We start from the raw sequence: 21372 nt of genomic DNA, 5'->3' as shown, positions 1-21372 counted from the left end.
GCAGCTTCTCGTTTTAAATCATAGTGCAAGTGGAAGTTGGTAAAACAGTTAAAGTTATTTCATAGTACAAGCTTCTAGTGGAATATATACCAACAGATGTAATGTCCTTCTACTGTCTAATTCTTAACTTCCACATATTCTGAGGTTCAGATTACTAATGAAACACAAAAGCATCTAGTGGAAATACACGAACAGCCTCAACTTCATTTTCTACTCAACTTTCTCATATTCTTTTGAGGCTCAAACTGCTAATGAAAAACAAAAACATCAGCCGGTTTGTTGGTCAAAACTTTTTTCGTTTCATAGACTCGCCGCATCCTGAAGTGGACCCTAATTACAGTAAATTTAAAAAAGGAGAGGGAAAAAAGGGGAAAAGAAAAACTTGGGCCTTCCTTATTACGTCACAAACGCCACTGTGACGTAGGCGGGGCCCCACGAGGACAAGAAACTCTGGGGAGTGGTGTGCGTTGATGTGTGGGTGCTACTGGTCCGGATCGGAGTGAACTGCGAGGGCGGCACCAAGTGGTAAGGATTCCAGCACCGCGCGTTGCTATAGTAACGACATCAGGTTTTGTGTATTTTTCCGGTTTTTCGTCGTTTTTTTGTTTGTTTCGGGCGAAGTGGGTCACGTGTGTTGTTTTTGGGGGGAGGGGGCCGCGCGGGCGGCAAACGCGTTCCACAATTCGACTACGCAAATAAAAATAATAATAGTAAGTAGTAAGAGAGGGGGGAAATAAAGAAAACAAGCAAACAATTGTCCGTACACAATCGCCCAACGCGCACTGTTTGTGACGTCATCAACACGTGATCGGGAGCCGGGCGCGCGAAATGCAACTAGCAACAATAATAATAAGAATAATAATAGTAATAAAAAGTGATTATGCTTTCCGATGCCGAGATACCCTAGCGATGAACAACGGGAGGAAAATTCGGAAAGCTGTGATTGGTTGAAATGGGAGTGGGCGTGGCGGGGTCACTCGAGGTCAATCTCAACCACGCCGGATTTTTTGCGCATAGTTCTCGTCGGAAAACGAAGTTGTTTGAAACCGGAAAAAGTAAAGCAACAAAATCAATCACTGGGCGCTACAGATAGAAAGAAGCCAGCTAGCGGGAGACAGGATTCAGAAAAACCGGCCACTGGGGGCGTGCTGAGTCGCGCTTCGACAACAATTAAGTTCATCTCTAAAATAAATACAGAACAGGGGGGGTTGGGTGAGGGGGATGAAGCTGGGGTTTTCCCGGCGGCTCCAGCAGAAAGGGGGGAGGGGTGGTAGTTGCGTTGTAGGGTACTCCCCGAAGAACACACAATGCGGCCAAAACTAGAACAAGGGGGGTTCGGTGGGGTTTCCCCAAGCACCCCCGTGGGCCACTTCGGGCGAAAAGAAACAGTGAGGGTGGCGCATCCGCACGAGGTCGCCCTTTTTTCCCGCTGTGTGTCTATGATGCGCAGACATGTCCGGTTCTCTGGCTAGAGTGTCAGGGGGGGCACGGAATCGCGGCATAGCGATCTTGATGATGACGTAGCCGCCTCACACGTCACAACAGCTCGTACTGTCTTAAGTGCATTCGCTGGATGATGTCACGACAGTCGTTGAAGACACGACGAATGTTCTCAGTGTCGACAGCGCACGTGAAGTGGGGATAGCAATAATGACGGTTGTCTCCGGTCGCGCTTAGACCCTAGTGACGTAATAAACAGCGCACAATTAGATTTGTGACGTATACAATAGAACGTTAAGGCTTTGTTACAAAACTGTACAAACTCATATCAACAAAGAAATACAATTTATTGTCACATTTTGCTAGAGGTAGACAGATTTAATAGATACAGTAAAAAATTACGACATTCTTTCACATTTTAAGGAAAATTTCAAATTTTACAGAATTATTTGTTACAAAATCAAGTAACTTGAAACTGAAATAGTAAAATTAAGGAGATAATCAAATCAAAACTGAATAGAAAGTGGACTTACTAAAAACTCGTCCCTTATAAAATATTTTGCCCTTGTTACTTGCGGGTCCTCGTTGTCGTTGGGTGTCGCTGTAGAGCACAACATAAGCACGTTAGAACGAATGCAAGTAAAATGGACGACAAGCACCAGAAAAAACGAAGCGAAAAACGCACCAAGGGTCAAAACAACCCTAATCAAATTTAAATCCATGTCTTGCATTCAAACCACAACCACATCAAAATGTTAAAAATAGAACCAGGGTAAAAACATGCAATTTCGGTTGCAAAAAATCTGTTCAAACATTTTTGCGTAGGCGTGCAGCCGCTGTGATTACTTCCCTTGGTTTGGAAACTGTTTTACGGCGGAAAAAACAGACGGGCAATTTGTTTGAAAACATGTTGTAGGCAAATCAGGCTATTTTATGTTTTTTTGAGGTTTTCTATTTGTCCAAACGCATTTCTCATGTGCAGTAGTTTGGCCGTGAACATTTTTATAAAGCTTTTTTAGGTTTGCAATAGTTTGTTTTGTATTAGCTGTGGCTAAAATTATGCCTATTGTGTTAAAACAACTTGAATGTACATTTCTTTTCAAAATCTACCACAAAGCAAACGACAAAAAAGGTTTAGCGAGCAAATCAAAAACTTCGTAAGGCAATTTTACAGGTTTAAAAAAGGGATTTTTTAATAAACTTAGGGTTAAATTTCCTCCGAAAAAACTCCCAAGGGGTAAACGACCTAAAATGACAGACATAGAGACAATAGCACGAAATTGGTCAACACAAAAAGCACAAACAGCATGGTATGCTCAACATACTGACCGTCTGGTGGGACAACATAACGTGTGAATTCTTCAAAGTATTTTTCCAGTCTGGATCTTCCCGCTAAGATTTTCTCTGTGAGGAGATCCTGCTTGTTGAGGAAAAGGATCACGGAGATGGTCTTCAGCCATCTGCGGATCAGCGCGAGGTTATTATACGTTCACAACTGTAGCGTTTGGATTTTAAGCTAAAATTTCGCACAGCAAAAAGCTCAAAGGGATAAAAAGCGATGTTAGTAATTTGAAGCACTCGCATTGAATCTGCATTGATCGCTGGTCTGTTTTTATTTTTGTTTTCCTGATATATTTACCAACATAGACAAAAATGCCAAAAGTCGTGTTTACGAAACTGTTTTAAAGTATTAAGATGGGAAAATACATAAACATATATTACTGAAACACAGAGAAATCTACGACATAAAAATTCAATAAAACTGCGCACATTTTTACAGTAATTTGGCAATAGTTTTGTTTTTGTTCAGCAAAAAAGCTTAGGTTTTTGAACATACAAAGGTTGGACAAGAGCAAAATATAGCTGACCTGTTGTTCCAAATGTTTTTAAACAGATCCAGTGCCTCCTTGAGCCGATTCTGGTCGACATCTTCTCTCAGCATCATATCATAACTGCTACTTGCCACCACGAATATTATGGCGGTCACATCTGACAATAACAACACGTCACGTCAGCTATTACGTCATAAGTTATTTCGAGTTGTTACGTCATCAGTTATTTCGTCATCAATTCTTTCGTCATCAGTTGTTACGTATGATGAAATTCGATACTTCAAGATTGTGGTTTGTGTTCGTGTGAAAAGGCGGCTTTTTAATGTGTTTTTTCGTTTATTAGACCAGTGTGTTTTTAACTATACGTAACTCGACGTGATTTCAAATTGGCGGCAAAGAATTTTTTTGCAGAGTGCAAATATCTCCGCATGTTTTAAGACTTCATGACAAAACACAGGTGTTAATGGCAATGCTAGAACTTTCCATAAAAAATCTCATGCATGATGTAAAGTTGCGAAAGTTACTTTGATATTATATTTTTGTCTGCGAAGTATGCTGCGACCTAAAATGCGGTTTCAAATGGTTTAGAAATACTGCAATAAGCAATCGCGTTAAACTGGATTTTAACCTAAAGCATTTGCACTCTTAGCTACGACGTTTTTAAAGGAACCCAACAAAACCTCTGATACGTGTATTATACGGAATTTAGAATCAGGAATCCACTATTTCAAGAAATTCAACAAAAATACACAAGCGCTTTCACCCTTTTTACAAAATAAACGTGATTAAAAGTGATTATTAAAAGCTAATAAAAGGCGTTCATTTTAAATTTAGCTCGCAAAAACACCTTAAACAGGCTTTCCCGAGGTGTTTAAATTGTAAACCTCCACAATTCAGCATCTAATGTAGCGATGAAGCAAAAACCAAAGGCATATAGAGCAACAGCAGGGCAAACAATGCTATCTGTGAATACGTGATCTCACTGTAAAGTTCACAGATGGTTTGTGAGGCCTGGAACACTGTAGAGTCGGTGGTTGGACTATTTATAGAATGCTCATTCATTTTGTGGTTTGCGAGGAGCAGTTTTTGATGGAAATAGACAATGCGGAAAGCCTTAAACCGGTCTGTGTATGCTGGGAGTTGATATAAAATCAGTAGGCCAGGTAAACATATCTTACAAGTGACGTTTTCCGAACATTTTTGCCCAAGCATGACCAATAGCGGACCTAACATGCAAACTGTGTCTTGTATTAATAAACATTTATGTATATAACGGCATTAGGTCATTTGCGGAATCGAAATTAAGAAGCATCGGATTAAAATTTATTGGAACTCTAAAGCTTAACTTGGTAATATGTATAAAACCTCTTTAATGAAATGTATTTTGGTTTCTTACCGTTAAAACATTGAATCCATTTCCTTCTCTCCTCGCGCTGGCCACCAACGTCAAACATACTGAAAAGCAAGAAACACAAGTTAGTGTTAGAATCACAACACGGACAACTTTCCATGATGCATGTAAAGAGCTACAAAACTGGTTGAATCGATACAATGCCGTTGATAGGAATCACAATACACCAGGCCCATCGAAGGCGCCATACCGAATCAGCCGGTCACCCACCATTCACCACCATATGGTAAGGCGTAGGCTAGAAAAATCTAGCTTGCGGTGGGATTCGAACCCACGACAGGAGCCTTCCGGGGACTTTCGCTCTTTTTACGTTCATTTTAGCCGCTGATAGGAGTTTTATAATGTCACGTATTCAACGCCTTCAATAGCCCTGGCGTATTGTAATTTATATGTGAGTGTGCCGCAATTGCTGGTCTGCACAGACGCTTCAGGGCTGATCCTAGTTATAAATTTATGTTCATCTTTACTGATACTTGTCATGTAATACAAATCTACAAAATATATTACTTTCGCAGGTCTGCGGCTTTTGTAAACCCTGTTTTCTGGCGAAATTATTGCCACAAGTAAAGTCGAATAGTTACAACGCTATTGCAAGACCTGGTATCATGTTAGCTACGTACAAGACATAAATAACTACAATAATTGCATAAATAAAGGCATTTCGTAGTTATAAACATCAGCCGCGTTTGAATGCGCTTGTCCTATGCTGAACTTGAGTGAATATGTCTCGAATTTTCGCCAATTCTTAGGGGTGGAATCATTACTGGGAACGCATTCAACTATAAACCGGTTACGTTTTTCCGCTTAGTGGCCACGCAGCGGAGCGGAACCGACAATGTTAGGTCACGTGTTCAGGGAGGAACTTACTGAAAATTGACCCTTTCAACTTGGAATCGAGTCTCGAATATTCCCCGGGTCAAAACTCGACATCTGAGTAGATCCTGGAAAATAATTGGTTCACTTTTATGATTGTTGTATTTCATGTAAATTGATTCTTGGGCATATTCCTTTCTTCTATTGCTTTTTACACGACGATTTACACATTATGTACAGAAGTATGGAAATGTTTATTTTAAGGTCAATATATGTTGAATTTGCTATTTAAGACAAGTATATTTCCAGTGGTGGGATTCAGCCAGTTTGCACCGGTTCTATAGAACCGTCTCACAAAATTTTATGAGATCAGCGAACCGGTTAGCATTATTGGTTACTGTCAATGAACTTTTTGTAACAGAACCGGCTGACAAAAAATTTGAAACCCAGCACTAGCATGTTGCTAAGGTTTGCACAGTCCTAATTTAAAACCATTCCACCCAAAAGGTAAATCAAGACAATTTATTGCAAAGAGGACCATAAATAATATAAAAACAGAATACAGACATTAAAATAGACCTTATGCAAAAGTTATTACAATCTTAAACCAAGTTACACAAACTAAGCTGCATAGGAAAGCATAAGGAGTAAAACAAATTAGTTAACTTGTGTAGTTATGAGGTGCCAGACCCACTTTGTCACTTTGTGGGAAGCTAATGTATTTAAAGATCAGTATTTTGGGAAACCACAAAGCCGAAACCACAAGATTTCAACATTTCAAATTCCCAGGAAATGCCCATGGTTTGATCCAAGTTTAATATAAGCTCAGACATACAAAGGCAGAGTAATATGGCAAACAGCCCTTACTTGTGAAGTTTGCCGGCCATTTTTATGGCTATTTAAGCTACTAATACACATGGACATTTGGTTACTGTTTCAAAAAGGTCTATTGAATGCTATAATTTTCGCAGATTGGGCAATTAAATACACAAAAACAAACAATGTTAAGATTTTTATCTGTAAATACCAGAAAATTATTAAAACTATGTCATTCACTCTAAAAAAAACAAAAATCTTGCTTTCAAAAGAGGTGTTTTTTTCTAGTTTGGAAAATACTTAAGCAACCAATTACCAGCTATTTGCAACTATGTGGACAATATATCGAGAATATTACCTGATTAGTAGGCGCGTAGTTTGCTTGCCTGATGTCTGCAATTTTGTCGAGGAAGCTGAAAATATTGCGTTGATTATTTAAACCTCCACAGCAAGTGTAGAAAAACATTCTTACTGTTATTGATAAAATTTTACACATATTTGCAAAACCTAGTTGTTTTACTAACAAATGCATCATGATATTTGAGACTTAGATTATGTGAGATACAGACATCTTTAAGAGTTGTATTTTAAATCTAGATATACATATTACAGATATTTTTTACACATTACATAAGTACATAGATTGATGCATACAAAATCTCAATCACTCCAAGAAAGTTTAGATTATAATATGTTCAGTAATTTTTTGACATAAAACAGGAGTCCTTTTTCTCGCTAGTAACAACAATAAGTTCATCAAAGGAGACAAATAGTATGTTATTTCTCTGGTTTAGCCACTTATTCTGATTCATCCATGGTTTGTTTAAAATCTTTTTTACAGTACCTGAAACAGAACTTTATTTACATGTCGCTTTTTATGTTTATTTGGGCCAATATTTTCACCATTAAACTTATGGACAGTTTATGGTATTTCAAAGATAGACTTACTATTTTGCACAATCGATCAACTGATATTCATTACTTCTGTCGTAGCACTTTTGTACACCTTCATCTTTCCACAAGGCTTCTAAGTGATCGAAGAACACCTAAAACCAAAACCAATGCTGATAAGCCTGTTTATAGTTGGACGAAATTTCAAATAAAGAAACATGCCCCTGGCCTAAACCATGAATTTTTCAAGCTGGGATATTTTTTTACATGTAGGATAATTTTTTAGTGTGTAAAGAAACTTAGTGCAATATATAGCATCAACATCTTATGACCTAGGTTGGCACGCGAGGTGGTTTTTCATGGTACGCCAACCGATTTGTGCGTTTATATTGAAGTAACAATTTAACCTGTTACACTGCTTGTTTATAGTTTTTATCATGTCATTGTCTTCAAATTCAGCCTTACATGCACAAAACACTCTGCTTTCTTTTATTATATCTGCTGGCACAAACCAGTATTATTTGGAAAAACGTTGGCATGCAAGGTCATTAACACATGGAAACAACAAGTTAACTGGCATGCGGCGCCGAAAGGGTTGCTGAACCCTGGACTAGGGTTCCCCAAACTATCTAGTTGCACCCTCTTCTAGCTGTTTTATCTATTATGATGGACAGAAGTAGTCATAAAAATATGAGAACATGTACATGAGCAAAAACCTTCTTAATAAACAAACAAATACTGTAACAAAAGTGGTAGAGTTAAACAGTTTGGAAACCCGGATACAAACAGAAGAGAAATTTAATTTAAAAAAACAACAACGCTATTTTGTCTCACAAAGAAAAGTCTTATCCATGAAGCTGTGTCTACTAAAACGTTATTGTCTGCTCTGTGACAGAGTCTAGTATTAGGCAAGGTTGTGTAAAGTCACATTTTTTGTTGGTTGCAAAAAACAAACTTACAGATTCAAAGTCAACTTCTTCTCTGAACTGAATTGAGGTGGTGAGCATGTAGTCCACCCTCTTCTCGTTGTCATCCACTGTTAACTGGATCGGAGGTTGCAAGGATCGCATGGCACTGGTGATGGCCTAAAATCACAAAGTTTTGTAAGTTTGCTGACAACCCAAGGTCTCCCATTCAAGGTTTAAGGTTTTCAAGAGAACGGCTAAAACATAGTGAACCTTTAATGATCACGAACTAACTGATGATATAAAATATTTTATAAGTAACAGAATGAATTTACATGGATATTTCACCTTACTGGCATCTTTAGTTTCTACAAAATCACAGGATAAACATAAACTTTGTTAATAAGCGTTTTCAGCATTTTCAGAAATAGACCTGAAGCATATTTTACATTTTGCAAATGTTATTTTAGAGTTTTTACATTATTCGCTTCACCATCAAACCCTTTAATTTACACATAATAAATCCAAATTGATTAAATTAAAATTCATTGAACTTCTAAATCAGTCTGGTTGGTTTTAGGACTCATGAAAGTGTTTTTGCAAACTTAGTGGCCTTTTGTCCCAGATGAAAAATGAACTCATGATTTTTACTGCAGTTTTACACAGGACATTTTGAACAGCATGGAAGGTTGTCATTCTTATTAAAACACCAAAATTGGCCATAAAATACTTAGACCAGGGGTGTGCAACCTGCGGCCAGCGGGCCAAATGCGGCCCATTGATTAAAAGTTGTGCAGCCTGCAGAAACGCTTGGATTTCACATGTACTGGAAAATGCATCGAATTATTATGCATATACTTTTAAGCAGATAACGCACCCAGCGCTATTTTTCTGCGACCTCTGCGAATAATGAGGCTAGAATCAAATGCGAATTTTACTTGTAGTTACGCATATTTGGTATGCAACAAAGTAAAACCACCTTGTGTTGTACACAGGTGCGGCATGCAATCTAACCTTGGCAATTGTATTTGGCCCCACAGTGACAAATGTTGTACACCCATGACTTAGACTGTATGCCACAAAAAATTGACCTAGATTTGCCTAATTTTTTGAAACCCCATTAACGCATGGCAGCAGAATTTGACATCAAATAGTTGGTTATGTTGAAATCGAATTGACAGAAATGCAATTTAGTGGTAACATATGTCAGGTACCAGTTCGGTCACATAAAAAACAACAGAAGAATTGGACATGTTTTGTGAAATTCAGCTCTTATGCCCACCCACACTATGTGTTACACAGCTGATTTATCACCTGTCTATTAACAAAGAAACAGTCCCACAAATGCCAGTGAAATGGCTCCTGCTTTCATAAATTATTGGGCGGCATTGCCACTTCCTGGGAATTTGTCATTAGTGTAACAAATCCTCTGCTTTTTGACTAATTATATTCATATGTGATTTTCTCCCTAAGCACTGGAGCAAGCAAGCAAGCAAGCAAGCAAGGATATTGATAACCAAATTTGCCAGGGGTCTCTGTGGATTCCGTTTTTATAGCAACAGTTTTGGGGTAAAGATTTTGTTTAAAGACTCTAATGCTATATGCTTGTCGGGGTTAAAAAAACTTCCATTTTGAAAGCAAGATGTTTAGATTAAGGTTTTTCAAAGGCTTAAATGCTATATGATTGCAGTGACTGGAAAGATTTCAAAGAAAATGCAACATTTTTTGCATATTTTTTTTCAAAGATTCAAATGCCACATGGTAGATTTGTTTGAAAAGGTTTTGCATAAAAAGAGCAAGAAACAGGGGCTTTAATACTTAGTTTTTGTAAGTATTACAAAAACTTGGACATATTTAATTATTCCAACAAATGTTATCTACCTAAATTTTAGCAAAAACAAAGCATCATACGAAATAATTGCTAAACCCATTACGATCTACAGGACATACAAAATGTAACAATCAAATATTTTTTTCAATTCCACTCACCACCATGGCATCTCGCATATTCTTCTTAATGTCCAGTATTTTGTTTTTCTTTTCTCTGAAACAAAAATAACCGTATGTTAAAACTAAGCTACAAACAGTCCTATTTACAGAATAACTATTTAGGTAAATTTTCCTTATTTTAACAAAACGAATTAAAATAGTGCATAAGCTAAAAGGTGTTTGGCAAAATTTAAAACTCATAAGAAAACAGTGTTTTTAATCCATACATTACACAAATTTAAAATCTGTTTTCAACACATATTTGTAGCATCGTATTTAGCATGTATGCAGAAAAAACAGACCAAAAATATCATCCAGAAAATATTTTATCACATAAAGATATCATACAATAACACAATTTGACATTTTCAGCAAAAATTTACAAGTATGTTATCAAGCAATTGTGTGTGACATTTTTATCAAAGTTTCATTTCCACTTTATAAATAAACAACGCACAAATCACTTTAACAGCCAATGATGTTCAAGCATGATAACACTGGATTGTGGGGTGCTAATGATAGCAGATTGATATGATATGTTCTAAATATAGCATGAAAAGCTAAGGGTAGTTGTTGACAAGATTGGTCTGTTGATTATTGTCAGGTTATTATGTCAATAGTGTTGTTTTATTCCTTGCAAACAAACATTCACAAATCTTTTATGTACGTCTTTATACAAGCTGTAGAATTAATTGATTTATATTTTTATATTCGTAGTTTAAGATTTTACATATTTACAATAATTTTTAATATTTTTATTTTGAAATGTTTTAAAAAAAAGATCGTTTTTCTGAAACAGTTTATTTTAGAAATCCAACAGACTTTGCAAAATTTTTAAATAAAAATATGCTAGGGATGTGATTTCTTATATAGTCAAGTTATTGTACATCAGGTACAGTCATACTTAGGGTGTTTCCGTCATAATAAGTCACACATTACAATCCACACACCGTAATAGCAATTGTTTAATATGACCCACCACGAGTCATAAAAAGGGAAGTAGAGTGAATACAAAGAAGACAGGCAAACTTATAACTCAAAACAACTTCCTTTTCTCATCTACATATATAAGCAGACGTCTACAAAAACTTTGCGTTTGTGGTGTGCACCACTAAGAAAAACGAAGACAGGGTGTGCAATACCAAAATTTCTTATACATTTCATACCATATTTAACCAATTGCATGTATTATGTCAATAACATATTTTGCATATACTTAATTAAACCAAACTATTACGTGATGTAAACGATAAACTAACTGAGAAATGCATCTCAATGGTAACAAGAAGGTTTATACATTTTAGAATGTAACAGTCACAAAACAAACTTAAATCAGCATTTTTGAACCCACATATACCCAATTAAACCAACAGATACCTACAGATAACCAACAGATATCCCAATATAGCTAAGGACCGGTGTTGTGCAACCATGCAGTAAGACCGTGACTGCTTTTTTATGATTTTCTCCACAAATATCAAACATTTTGTCCCCCAAGTGCTAGGGTTAAGGGAAAATACAGAAAAAAAAAACAGACTGAAAACAACGCATGTTCTTTTTTGAAAAATAACCCCATAACAACCAAGCAGTTTGGTGAATACTTTTCGGCCACAGCATGATAGATGAAATGCCCAGCAAATGTAAACACATTTTAAGCTAGGCACAATGCAAGGCTGTATCATCAGATGGGGCTTGCCTAATGACTTGGAGATCCCAACATAAACAATTGAAGGAGCGCGCAGTAATCAGGAGAAAGTCGACAGTTCCAATAGTTTTCGCCCACGAATGGGAAACAAACACAAGTCGGTGTAAGACAAGAGACAGAACATTATGCGGTTACGCTTGAACCGTTTCACTGCAGGTACAACTACACGTTTGAACATCGTCTCGTGCAGCTTACCAGTGACAGTTAAGAGTTGCAGGAGTCCCTCCCTACTCCCTCCCTTTCTCTCTCTTTCTCCCACTCCTGAGCTATTTTTGGCACGCGGGTTTCCATTTTTAGGGTCCCGCTATTAATGCACAGCGCTGTGTGTGTGCGTGAGAGTGCGTGCGTGTGCGTGTGGGTCTGGCAGCGAGCCGCAAAGCAAGACGGCGGTTGGCAACGGCACATAAGCGCCTGCACATGTTCGAAGGGCGTACCGTACCACTTTCGGGGTGGCCTGCTGCTGCTTGCTAAGACAAACGAGCGCAAGGACAGGCCCTGATTGACTGACAAAGGAATTTGTCGTGATACAGCAGGATGGGATGGGAACCCGAAGCCCCAATCCACCCTTAGTTGCTTGTGCCACTGGCCTGAGCAATCATGAATATTTCATGTGACGCCTAAGCGTTCTCTTTCCTTCATTCTAATGCCTGCTACGCCTCAAACTAAACACACACACACAGGCGCAACAGCGTCTACGACCAAACAGTCAAAGCTTCATGTGATTTACGCCACCTAAAACCACCCCCCAGCCAACAAAATACAAAGCTTTACAAACTGAACAAGACGCATTTTGCAAAAAATATTTCGTGTCTATAGAAAGTATATGTGTTAGTTCAGCAAAGGCGCACCAAAGCATACACAATAGGCCAATGGAAAGGGTATCAAGAAAGGAAGATAGGACTGCAGCTCGAACGGGCGTGGGCAGGCAGGCGAGTGCTTACTCCAACCAGTCGCTGAGTCGATAGAGCAGCCAGTTTATCGATCTGCCTGGTTCTAAAAATAGCCCAGCAGTCGCTTTAGGATTTATTTGCGCGAGTTCGTGAAGAGAGAAAAAGAGACAAAGCGGGCAATGCGCTGCGGCGTAGAGTGAGAGAGGCACCATGTTAAATTCACTGGTTATCTCTGTTTGATGCTAAAAATTGCCTTGGCCCCGTGTCGCGCCTCTGATAACACGATATTGGTGTGGCAAAAGCTTTTACAGCAACGCCCAGTTCGTAAAAGACCGCCTTGTCCGTCCCAACACGACCTGGTCAACTTACACGCATCGCAATGGGCTTCTTACATCAAACAGCATGTCAAACTGAACTACAAAGTATCTACAAGTTTTGCACCACCACTAAATCTTGTTTTAAAGATAGCAGTGGTTTCAGTGCATAAAAAAACCAAAATAGCGTTTTAAGTCACCACAGTTTGTCCCACAGTTAATTAAACTGCGCCATTTACCAACCTATCAGTCTAAATTAATTTGTTGTGAGCTATATATACACCCAACAGTGTCTGTGTCAATGAAACTGGGATGTAATTGAAGCCTCTGCCTCTAATACCTAGTGTGCTATATATGGATATCTAGCCCTATTATTTAGCTTTAGTGGTTGTTAACTCACAATTAAACGCACAAAAGGGATTTTTACAGATGGGAAGATGTAACAGGATGTTTAAACTGTCATTTAGCACAAGAACCGATGTGGTTTACGAACCACAAAACACATATATATAACAGAAAGACGAACATTTTTACGTGTTAGGGAAATTTCCAAAGTGATTCGACAAGATCTCGTTGAACAATAGCTTTTATAATTTTGCTTAAGATAGTGAATCATCAAGCTTTATCGAACTGGCATTTGAAACATTGCCGGGTCAATTATTCATTGTAGCTAGTTAATATGATGTCACATACACAATGATCATTAAAGAGTTTATAGGAGACCGTGTATGACAATTAATCACATGCTAATACCACCAAAAGAGCCACACTCGATGCCTCCCTACTACTTGTGGGTGTTTGAATCATCAAACAAAAAATACCACACTTCCTTTTATTTAAAGTGCACTGGTTGCGTGTGGTTTGATTACAACACAAAATGGTGACCTTTTTCAACCCAGCATACACTCCGGGTCTGTCACAAGCATGGATAGGTAACATTTCTACTGTGATTTAAATTTCATGCAACAAATGCTTCATATCTTTGTGAGGTGTACTAGAAATTGAAACAGCAACTGGACTTACAAATTGTTCATCATTATACTCTTGCTATTGTTGTGTTAATTGGATAAATTTCCGTATTGAAAAAGGGCCATTTGATTAGTTTTTGTTTGTTGACACTTTGAAACAAGGAAGCAAAACTTATACAGTGATAAGCAATAGATAAAGCAGCAATCACTTTCCCTTTTGATCCCGAATAATAACTAGTTTTTCACATGCTCCATTGACTAAAAACAATAAACAAAGTCATCTATAGAAACAACAACAAAGGGAAAGTGATTGCTGCTCAATACTTTATAAATAGCTAATTTGCAAACTTCAAACTGTACGACAAAAAATCACTTCATCAAAATAAAGCAATGGTTGACATTATACAAACTTGGGTTATGTCTAAATTAATAAAAAAGCTTGTGGAAAGACCTGGAAACATGTTTCAAATTTACAGACAATACTATTCATTAAGTAAACAGCTAAATTTTAGGCAATTGGCCTCATTGCCTTTAAACAGTAACAAAATATGCAAACAACAAAATACACACCCTTTAAAGCTTAAACATGTGATGGGGAATTTGTATTGATCGAACAGTTGGTTATATTAGTTTAGAAAAACCTAAACACATAACTGGGCTGCTATCTGCTAACATTTTTAAGTAATATAAACAGCATAAGATGCAACAATACTTGGCTACAAAAGCAGTTCTATATGTGTGCCTTCAGCAACAAGAACTGCCTAACATTACCCAGCACAAAAGTGAGGAAAATTCACACACACACTTAAAGAAAAGTAACATGACTATTGTACATTTCTCACAAAATACTATCATGCTATGAAAACCATCTAATTCAAAACATAGCCTTCTTGGTTTTGCGCAAATTGGCATTTGGTTTTTCACTTTGCGGACCACAACGATCCTTTAGCAATTTGTTTCTTAATCACACACAATTTAAGCTTTGAAACAAGTCAAAAAAAAAATTCACAAATGTAATTGCTGGAAGCCCTGGTGTAAAATGGTAAAATCCTAGGTAACATGTTTGCATCAATATATATATACTTGTTTTTTTGTTAAAACACTGATTTTTACAACAAACTTTAAGTGATAACTTTGCTTACTCTTCATTGAAGCCATTTACATGAAGAATTCTCATTTGTTTCACAATCGTGCTTTTGCCAGATTCTCCAGCACCTGAAAAGGCGAAAGTAAAATTTTTAATGGGAACTTTACAATGTTTTTCATTACCAAAACCCTGCGTGTAAAATCCCAACGTTTTTTGATGCTGAAACTTGCTTCTGCTTTTCATTTCATCATTTCTAAACTTGATAAGAAACAGACAAGCCAATATATTTGTAAAACACAAAACTTTATGACAATTTTTATGTCATTTTCAAATGAAATTTTCAATGACATGTTGAAACTTTTATGTGTGTTTTTTACAAATATATTGGCTTATTTGTTTCTCGTGACAATCTTTAAAACCTAATTCAAAACTTGCGTTTGAAAAGCAGAGTGCAAATTTCTACAAAATGCTATGCATACATTTGTCTTGCCAACAGAAAAAGTTACCTCAATTGTTATATTATGACATAATAAAGTACATACCAAGCAGCAGAAGTCTATGCGTGCTCCGGTATTGGTGTTTCTCTTGAACGAGTATTTTGTTGATCTCCCGGTTCACCTTATTCTGCATTTTGACTTCATCGTTGCCCTGTTGTGGGGTAGAACAGAAGCAACCCATGGGCATGCTACTTTTCAATGTGCACACCTGCAAAAGTAAAACGCTGCGTATAACGGTAATGCACCATGTTCAATTTTACTATAGCATTTAAATAGAATACGCGCAATATTTTGTACATCACCACAATAAAAAAAAATTCTGATAGAAAAGGACATGGGCTGACCATTTTTTGAATCAAAAGCACACAAAACATGTTCAAAAACATCATTTGAGGGTGGCTTGTTATCGTGAAGTGTAAGGCTGTGTTTAAGGGTATTGTATAATATTATAATTTAGTAGAATATAAAAGTCTACAGGCAATTGTTATTGCATAAATTTTGTCAACGTTTTATTTTGAACTGTATCTTGAAACAAAGAAAGTATAGTCTAATACAGGGGTTCTCAACCGGGGACCTCGGCCCTCTAGTGGGGGCACAAGCTGTAGTTTCACCAGAAGCCCAGTCTGCAGAGTGTGGCAGCTGCATGCACGATTATTTTTTGAAAAGAAATTTTTGCACGCCAATTTTAGGGGGTAGCACATGGAAATTTCGCACGAAAGGCATTAAATTGCACTGCTTTGACCACTTTTACTTGTTTTGCGCCTGCTGAAATTGGCCTTGCACGCAGACTTATGGGTCGTGCACACGCGCATGCGGGACATCTTGGTCCTGCACGCACGAGATCTCGTCGGGAACTGCCATGTTCTGCAGACTGGCCAGAAACATCCACTAAAAATCAGTGAGTGATTTTCTTTTCTATTGCACAGAATTGAGTGTGTGCTGCAAACATCTTTATTCCCTAACACTCTTTATCCATATTGAGGTTTGTCATGATTACAGTTTGTTGTTTACTCTATTCGACTTGTTTAAATCCGAATTTAATATAGAATTTCAACACGAGTTTGCCATTTAAACTTTTTGCAGGAGGCCACAAATCTTACATTGTTATTTAAAGGGGGCCATGAGGCCCAAAATATTCTTTTAGGAGGCCACGGTCCGTGAAAGGTTAAGAACCACTGGTCTAATACAATCCTTCACTGGTAAGCAGAAACTATATTTAAGGCTTACATTTTTTCTCTGTGATGTTTACAACTGCAATGTTCTTTTCTGCCTTTGGAAGCAATTCTGCTTTATAAACACACACAAAAATGCTTTTGGTTCTTTAACTGACTTTGCTGGCTGGTTCAGTTGGCTTCAACAAAAGCTAGCTATCTTATTTAGGTGAAAATCGTTTTTTTTCTTCTCTATACAGACAAAAATAAAACTGTGTAACTCCAAGTACCGAACAAATATTAATATAAATATATGCATATTCAATCTAGGATTTAAAATGAAGATTTTAAATATAGTTCTCACAAAATTAAGTTTTTGCATTGCACTTTAACAGTACCACTTTTGTAAATTCTCCCAATAACAAGCTCTTTTAGAACAGTGCTACCATATTTTAACTGAACCAGAATCACATAACTGCATTTTAAAATCTGATGAAAACCAAAAATTTGACAAATTAACTTTTAAGTTCAAAAGGTTGGGTGGCAAGTGTAAACCTTCTTTTTTCTATTAACAGCATAGCTTTGTCGCATACACACAATCCACAAAACTTGCGACATCTTTTTACTGTCATACTGTCCTCCTCTAATGTTACACCAACTAGAATTAAATCTATAGTTTTTTACATTAATAACATCTATCTTCACAAGTAGATCAGTTATTGGATACAAGCTTAAACTGACTAAGGAAGGTGGCACATTTTTAACAATAGTTCTACCTTTTTAAATGTTGACTATAAGTACAAAACTGTTTCTATTTGCTTCCGTTTTCGGCTTTCATCAATTATTTTTTCAACATTTTAAACAGAAAATCAGACACTTTCATACTTTAATTTGTCTGGAATGATTTTCACAGTTCTTCCACACACAAAACATACTTTTGTAAGACAATGTAGAACAAGTGGTATGCATCTTATTTTTATGACATTTGGCAGTATAGTGTTGAGAATAATATTAGAGCAATAATTGAATGTAAAGCACCAGCTGATCTGAGGCTAATAAGTAATCACTGGCCAATAGGACAGTTTAGTTGACACAACTGAGTATGTGACTGTGAATATCATGCTTCATTTATAGCACAAAATTCCTGTTTTATGTGTTAGCCAAGCAAACATACCATTAGCATAATTGCTTACTACATGAGCCAATGTCCCCATAGCATTTACATTGATTTGGTAAGAATGTGAGCTTATAGGCAATTGCTCCCATTACCAGCAGTTCAAGGGCACAATCACATTGTATAATGTCAGATGAACGCTAACAGTGACAGCGCAAATAAGCCAAGCAAAGATTCTTATGGCGAAAGGCAGGGTTCCTTGTGGTGCCAACCATTATCAATGGGACAGTATAAACATACCTTTCTAAGGACGAAGTATCAGAAGGAACACACCCATGAACAGGGCACAACACAGATAGCACTGGCTTTTCACCTAATGGCGGTCCAGTAAAGTACTGGAAGCAATCTTGGCTAAAACTTGACTTTATGAATGTAAAGACGGTGTGACTTCTGTTTGGATGATAAATTGATGGTGTTATGATCATTAGCAATCCATCAGATTATGAACTGGTCCCAAACAGCTGAATTCATGCAAATATAGCCTTACTAAACCTGGAAAACAAGAACAAATTTGTTTTGATATTAAACCTGATTAGCAGTGGTCTAAAATCTGATGAACAAACCAATATTTCACACCACTCCAATAGTTGTATCTAAAGACAATGTTAGCATAATATTCTTAAAAAAGAAAGGTTACATCTAAGTGGGCTATTCTATTGGCGCAAATATGTACATACATAGACATACTACTTGTGGTGAGGTCTTTTTCATAAAATTACAGTTTGGTGTAATGTCAGTACACATTACCACAAATGACCAAAGGATACTGGCAAAAATGTCATGTACCTGTTTGACCAGTTTAGGTTCTGCATATACAACACTGTTACTAGACTGTTTTAGGTCTTGTACCTTTTTTGCCTTGGAATACCATTTACAAACAAATTAAAATGTATAGAATATAGTTCAACTATTTTGCAAACCTACCCTATACCCATTTCTGTCCAGTAACTGGATATGACTGTTAAAGATGTAGTGCATTTTTTGCTGATTTACCAAACCTGTAAACTTTTTCCTTACCAACTGTCGAAAACAAATTAAACAACATGGCAATAATAGCGATTAAATCTTGACATGGTCAACAAATTGTGACAATATACAACTAATGATATAAGAAGACAAGTAAATGTTACTTCACACCCACTGCACATAAAGGAACAAGCCTGACGTGTTAGTAAGCTAGTCAGGCTAACCTACTTTCTTTTATTACCTGGAAATCCCATACACTACCGCATAAAGTATGCAGCTATCCTCTGCTTATGCTATTTATAGCTAAAGGTTGACAAAGAGATCTTTCATTTAGATTTGTGGTTTACACATGTTATTTAAATTTTGAAAAGGGGAAAACAAAATAGAGGGTTTTCGTGTGGATAAAAAGCACTTGTGTTGACTAAAGAAAAATTAATGCTTACTTTTCATTGATGCTCAGACCACCAAATAAGTCTTAAGACTAGATTTTTTTTACTCTGCAAGTCAAAATTAAATCGATTGTAGCCTATACATTGTTCTAACCTGCACATTACATGTGGGACCTAAATTGCAACATTTTTTGATGAACAAAATGTATCAAGACTAGATGGAACATGATTTGTGCTATTAAATTAACATTACTGATGTCACATTACTTTAATGAGTTTGCAAGTGTTGTATAATTACCACACAGTGTTTAAAAATAGCGCAAAAGATTAATGGCAGTTCGAGTATTCATGCGTTGCACTAAAGTTGAAGACAACACAGCTAGCTATAATCAATAAATTGGTAATGATATGTATTTTTACAACTAGTGTCCACACAAAAATACAACAATTTGGTAAAATCAGAAAGCTTTATATCATTAAATTGATATTGGGGCAAATCTCAAAAAGGTGGAAAAAACAAATAGCCTTCCTTCAAAAAATAAAAAATATATTTCAGTGTGTACATAAATGACTTTTGCCAATAAAAAGCTCTTTTACAAAAAATGTAAGGCGTTCAAGTAATATATATGCGAAAATGACAGAAAAAACATATTTTCCGGCAAGATTACACACATACCATTAACGTAAGAAACAATGGGAAAATGTAATTTTTGCTGGGTAAAATTGCAAACTGTATTTTTGGCACTTTGTAGTGGTTTGCTACTGTCCATAAATTAAACATTTCACTCGAGTAGAGAATATTACCAAAAATAGTGACTTTCACCATGGTATAAAACAGTAAATTTCAGTTATTTTTAGCTTCATTTTGCAAAGTCACTGTTTGAAACAATATTGCATATATTTAAATAATGACAAGGCATTTCTAACAACATTTATTTTATCTTGCACTTAGTTACGAATGGTTAGCATAAGTTGCACAAAATTCTTAATATTAACACTAATAACGAACTACAAAATTTTCTGTAAAACTGATTTAAGACATAAAAAACACAAGTTACAGTAACTTCAATGAATAAAAAGATGGCTACTATTAAACCATATAGAACAGAAAAGCGTAAGAATAAAATAAATAAACATGTCAATTTAGTTTGCATGAATAAAACATTTTCTCTTAACCACACATAATACACTGTTTTTCATGCACTTTTGAAACTTTTAAAACACACTTATATTGTTCTAATATTTAATGTCATAACTTCTCTTTCGTGCCCTGTCACTGAAGTTCACAGTCAGAGAATGTAAAGGATTTTTGGTATCAAATAACATAAACAGTTGAATCATAGATTGCAGGCAAAATATTTTAGGATTATTCGTTAGTGGGATTACTCTAAAAAATATTATGGTGTTGTGATTTATGTCCAAGTTGCCTGTTATTAGATGTATTTAAACCACTAATCTACATTTCAGCAAATAAACATTAGGGTTTGTACTAATCTGGTTATTTTATATGTTATTAACAAACAAACAATTTTTGGAGATATATTTGTCCTAATATTTCTTAAGGTGAACAAATCACCCAAAATGCAGATCAAACTTTTTAAACTGGAACAAACAATTCAAAATACGTCGGCATTTATGGATGATATAATTCCGATCGAAGTAAAAAACTGAAACACCCTTTGGAAAAATCGAAAACAGATGAATTTTCTGACCCTTTAACCTTGCAAACTATTAAAAATATAAAAGCTAAAGCCTGACAATGTCTCAATACTTTTCCTTCAGCAGCAAATAGCCTGTTAAATAACCTAGAATATCGAAAATAACTCAGTTAAAAGCGCAACGTGTAAAATGTTGCTAGTAATCGCCATATTTCGCCGATCCCGGGTGTGGTAGATAGACTGACGTAAAATCAAGTAGCTCACCTTTATTCACCACGATTCGTGTATTTCGCACATAGATATATTAAATTATGCAACAAAGACGACCGCAGACACCAATAAACAAATTTGGTGTTTGGACATCGTTCCATATTTTACCAAGTTTTAAAATTATTAAGAAGTTTGTTTGTGATTAAATATTCAAGAAAATGATGTATTCTGTCGAATGTTAAAATTAATTTATAAATGGCGTCGTC

General features: G+C 36.4%; 1 protein-coding gene across 1 annotated transcript; it reads right to left on the bottom strand.

Annotated features, from left to right (window-relative positions):
• Positions 1 to 275: 275 nt before the first annotated feature.
• On the bottom strand, positions 276 to 18912 carry LOC145204118 (guanine nucleotide-binding protein G(s) subunit alpha-like). The gene is made up of 14 exons (XM_080076549.1): positions 18808 to 18912; positions 18124 to 18375; positions 15604 to 15766; positions 15117 to 15189; positions 10098 to 10152; positions 8163 to 8288; positions 7261 to 7358; positions 6671 to 6725; positions 5551 to 5624; positions 4669 to 4727; positions 3309 to 3429; positions 2770 to 2900; positions 1974 to 2041; positions 276 to 1680 (listed from the first exon to the last, which is right to left on the bottom strand). Exons 3-14 carry the CDS (start codon positions 15743 to 15745, stop codon positions 1537 to 1539), a joined length of 1146 nt encoding a protein of 381 aa, XP_079932675.1. The 5' UTR covers positions 15746 to 15766; positions 18124 to 18375; positions 18808 to 18912; the 3' UTR covers positions 276 to 1536.
• Positions 18913 to 21372: the final 2460 nt, after the last annotated feature.

The sequence above is a fragment of the Phallusia mammillata genome, chromosome 8 (genome assembly GCF_965637545.1).
Source record: "Phallusia mammillata chromosome 8, kaPhaMamm4.hap1.1, whole genome shotgun sequence".
Lineage (NCBI taxonomy): Eukaryota > Metazoa > Chordata > Ascidiacea > Phlebobranchia > Ascidiidae > Phallusia > Phallusia mammillata.
Note: the sequence above shows the minus strand (reverse complement) of the source record. Positions and strands in the feature narration are given on the sequence as shown.

What these genes read in the sequence shown, in the direction of transcription:
- LOC145204118 (XM_080076549.1), bottom strand. Translation starts at nt 15,745, where the DNA reads ATGCCCATGGGTTGCTTCTGTTCTACCCCACAACAGGGCAACGATGAA. An exon ending in ATGGATTCAATGTTTTAACG is followed by an intron (nt 3,430 to 4,668) that starts GTAAGAAACCAA and finishes TGTTATTGTCAG; the next exon opens with ATGTGACCGCCATAATATTC. An exon ending in TTATGTTGTCCCACCAGACG is followed by an intron (nt 2,042 to 2,769) that starts GTCAGTATGTTG and finishes TGTGCTCTACAG; the next exon opens with CGACACCCAACGACAACGAG.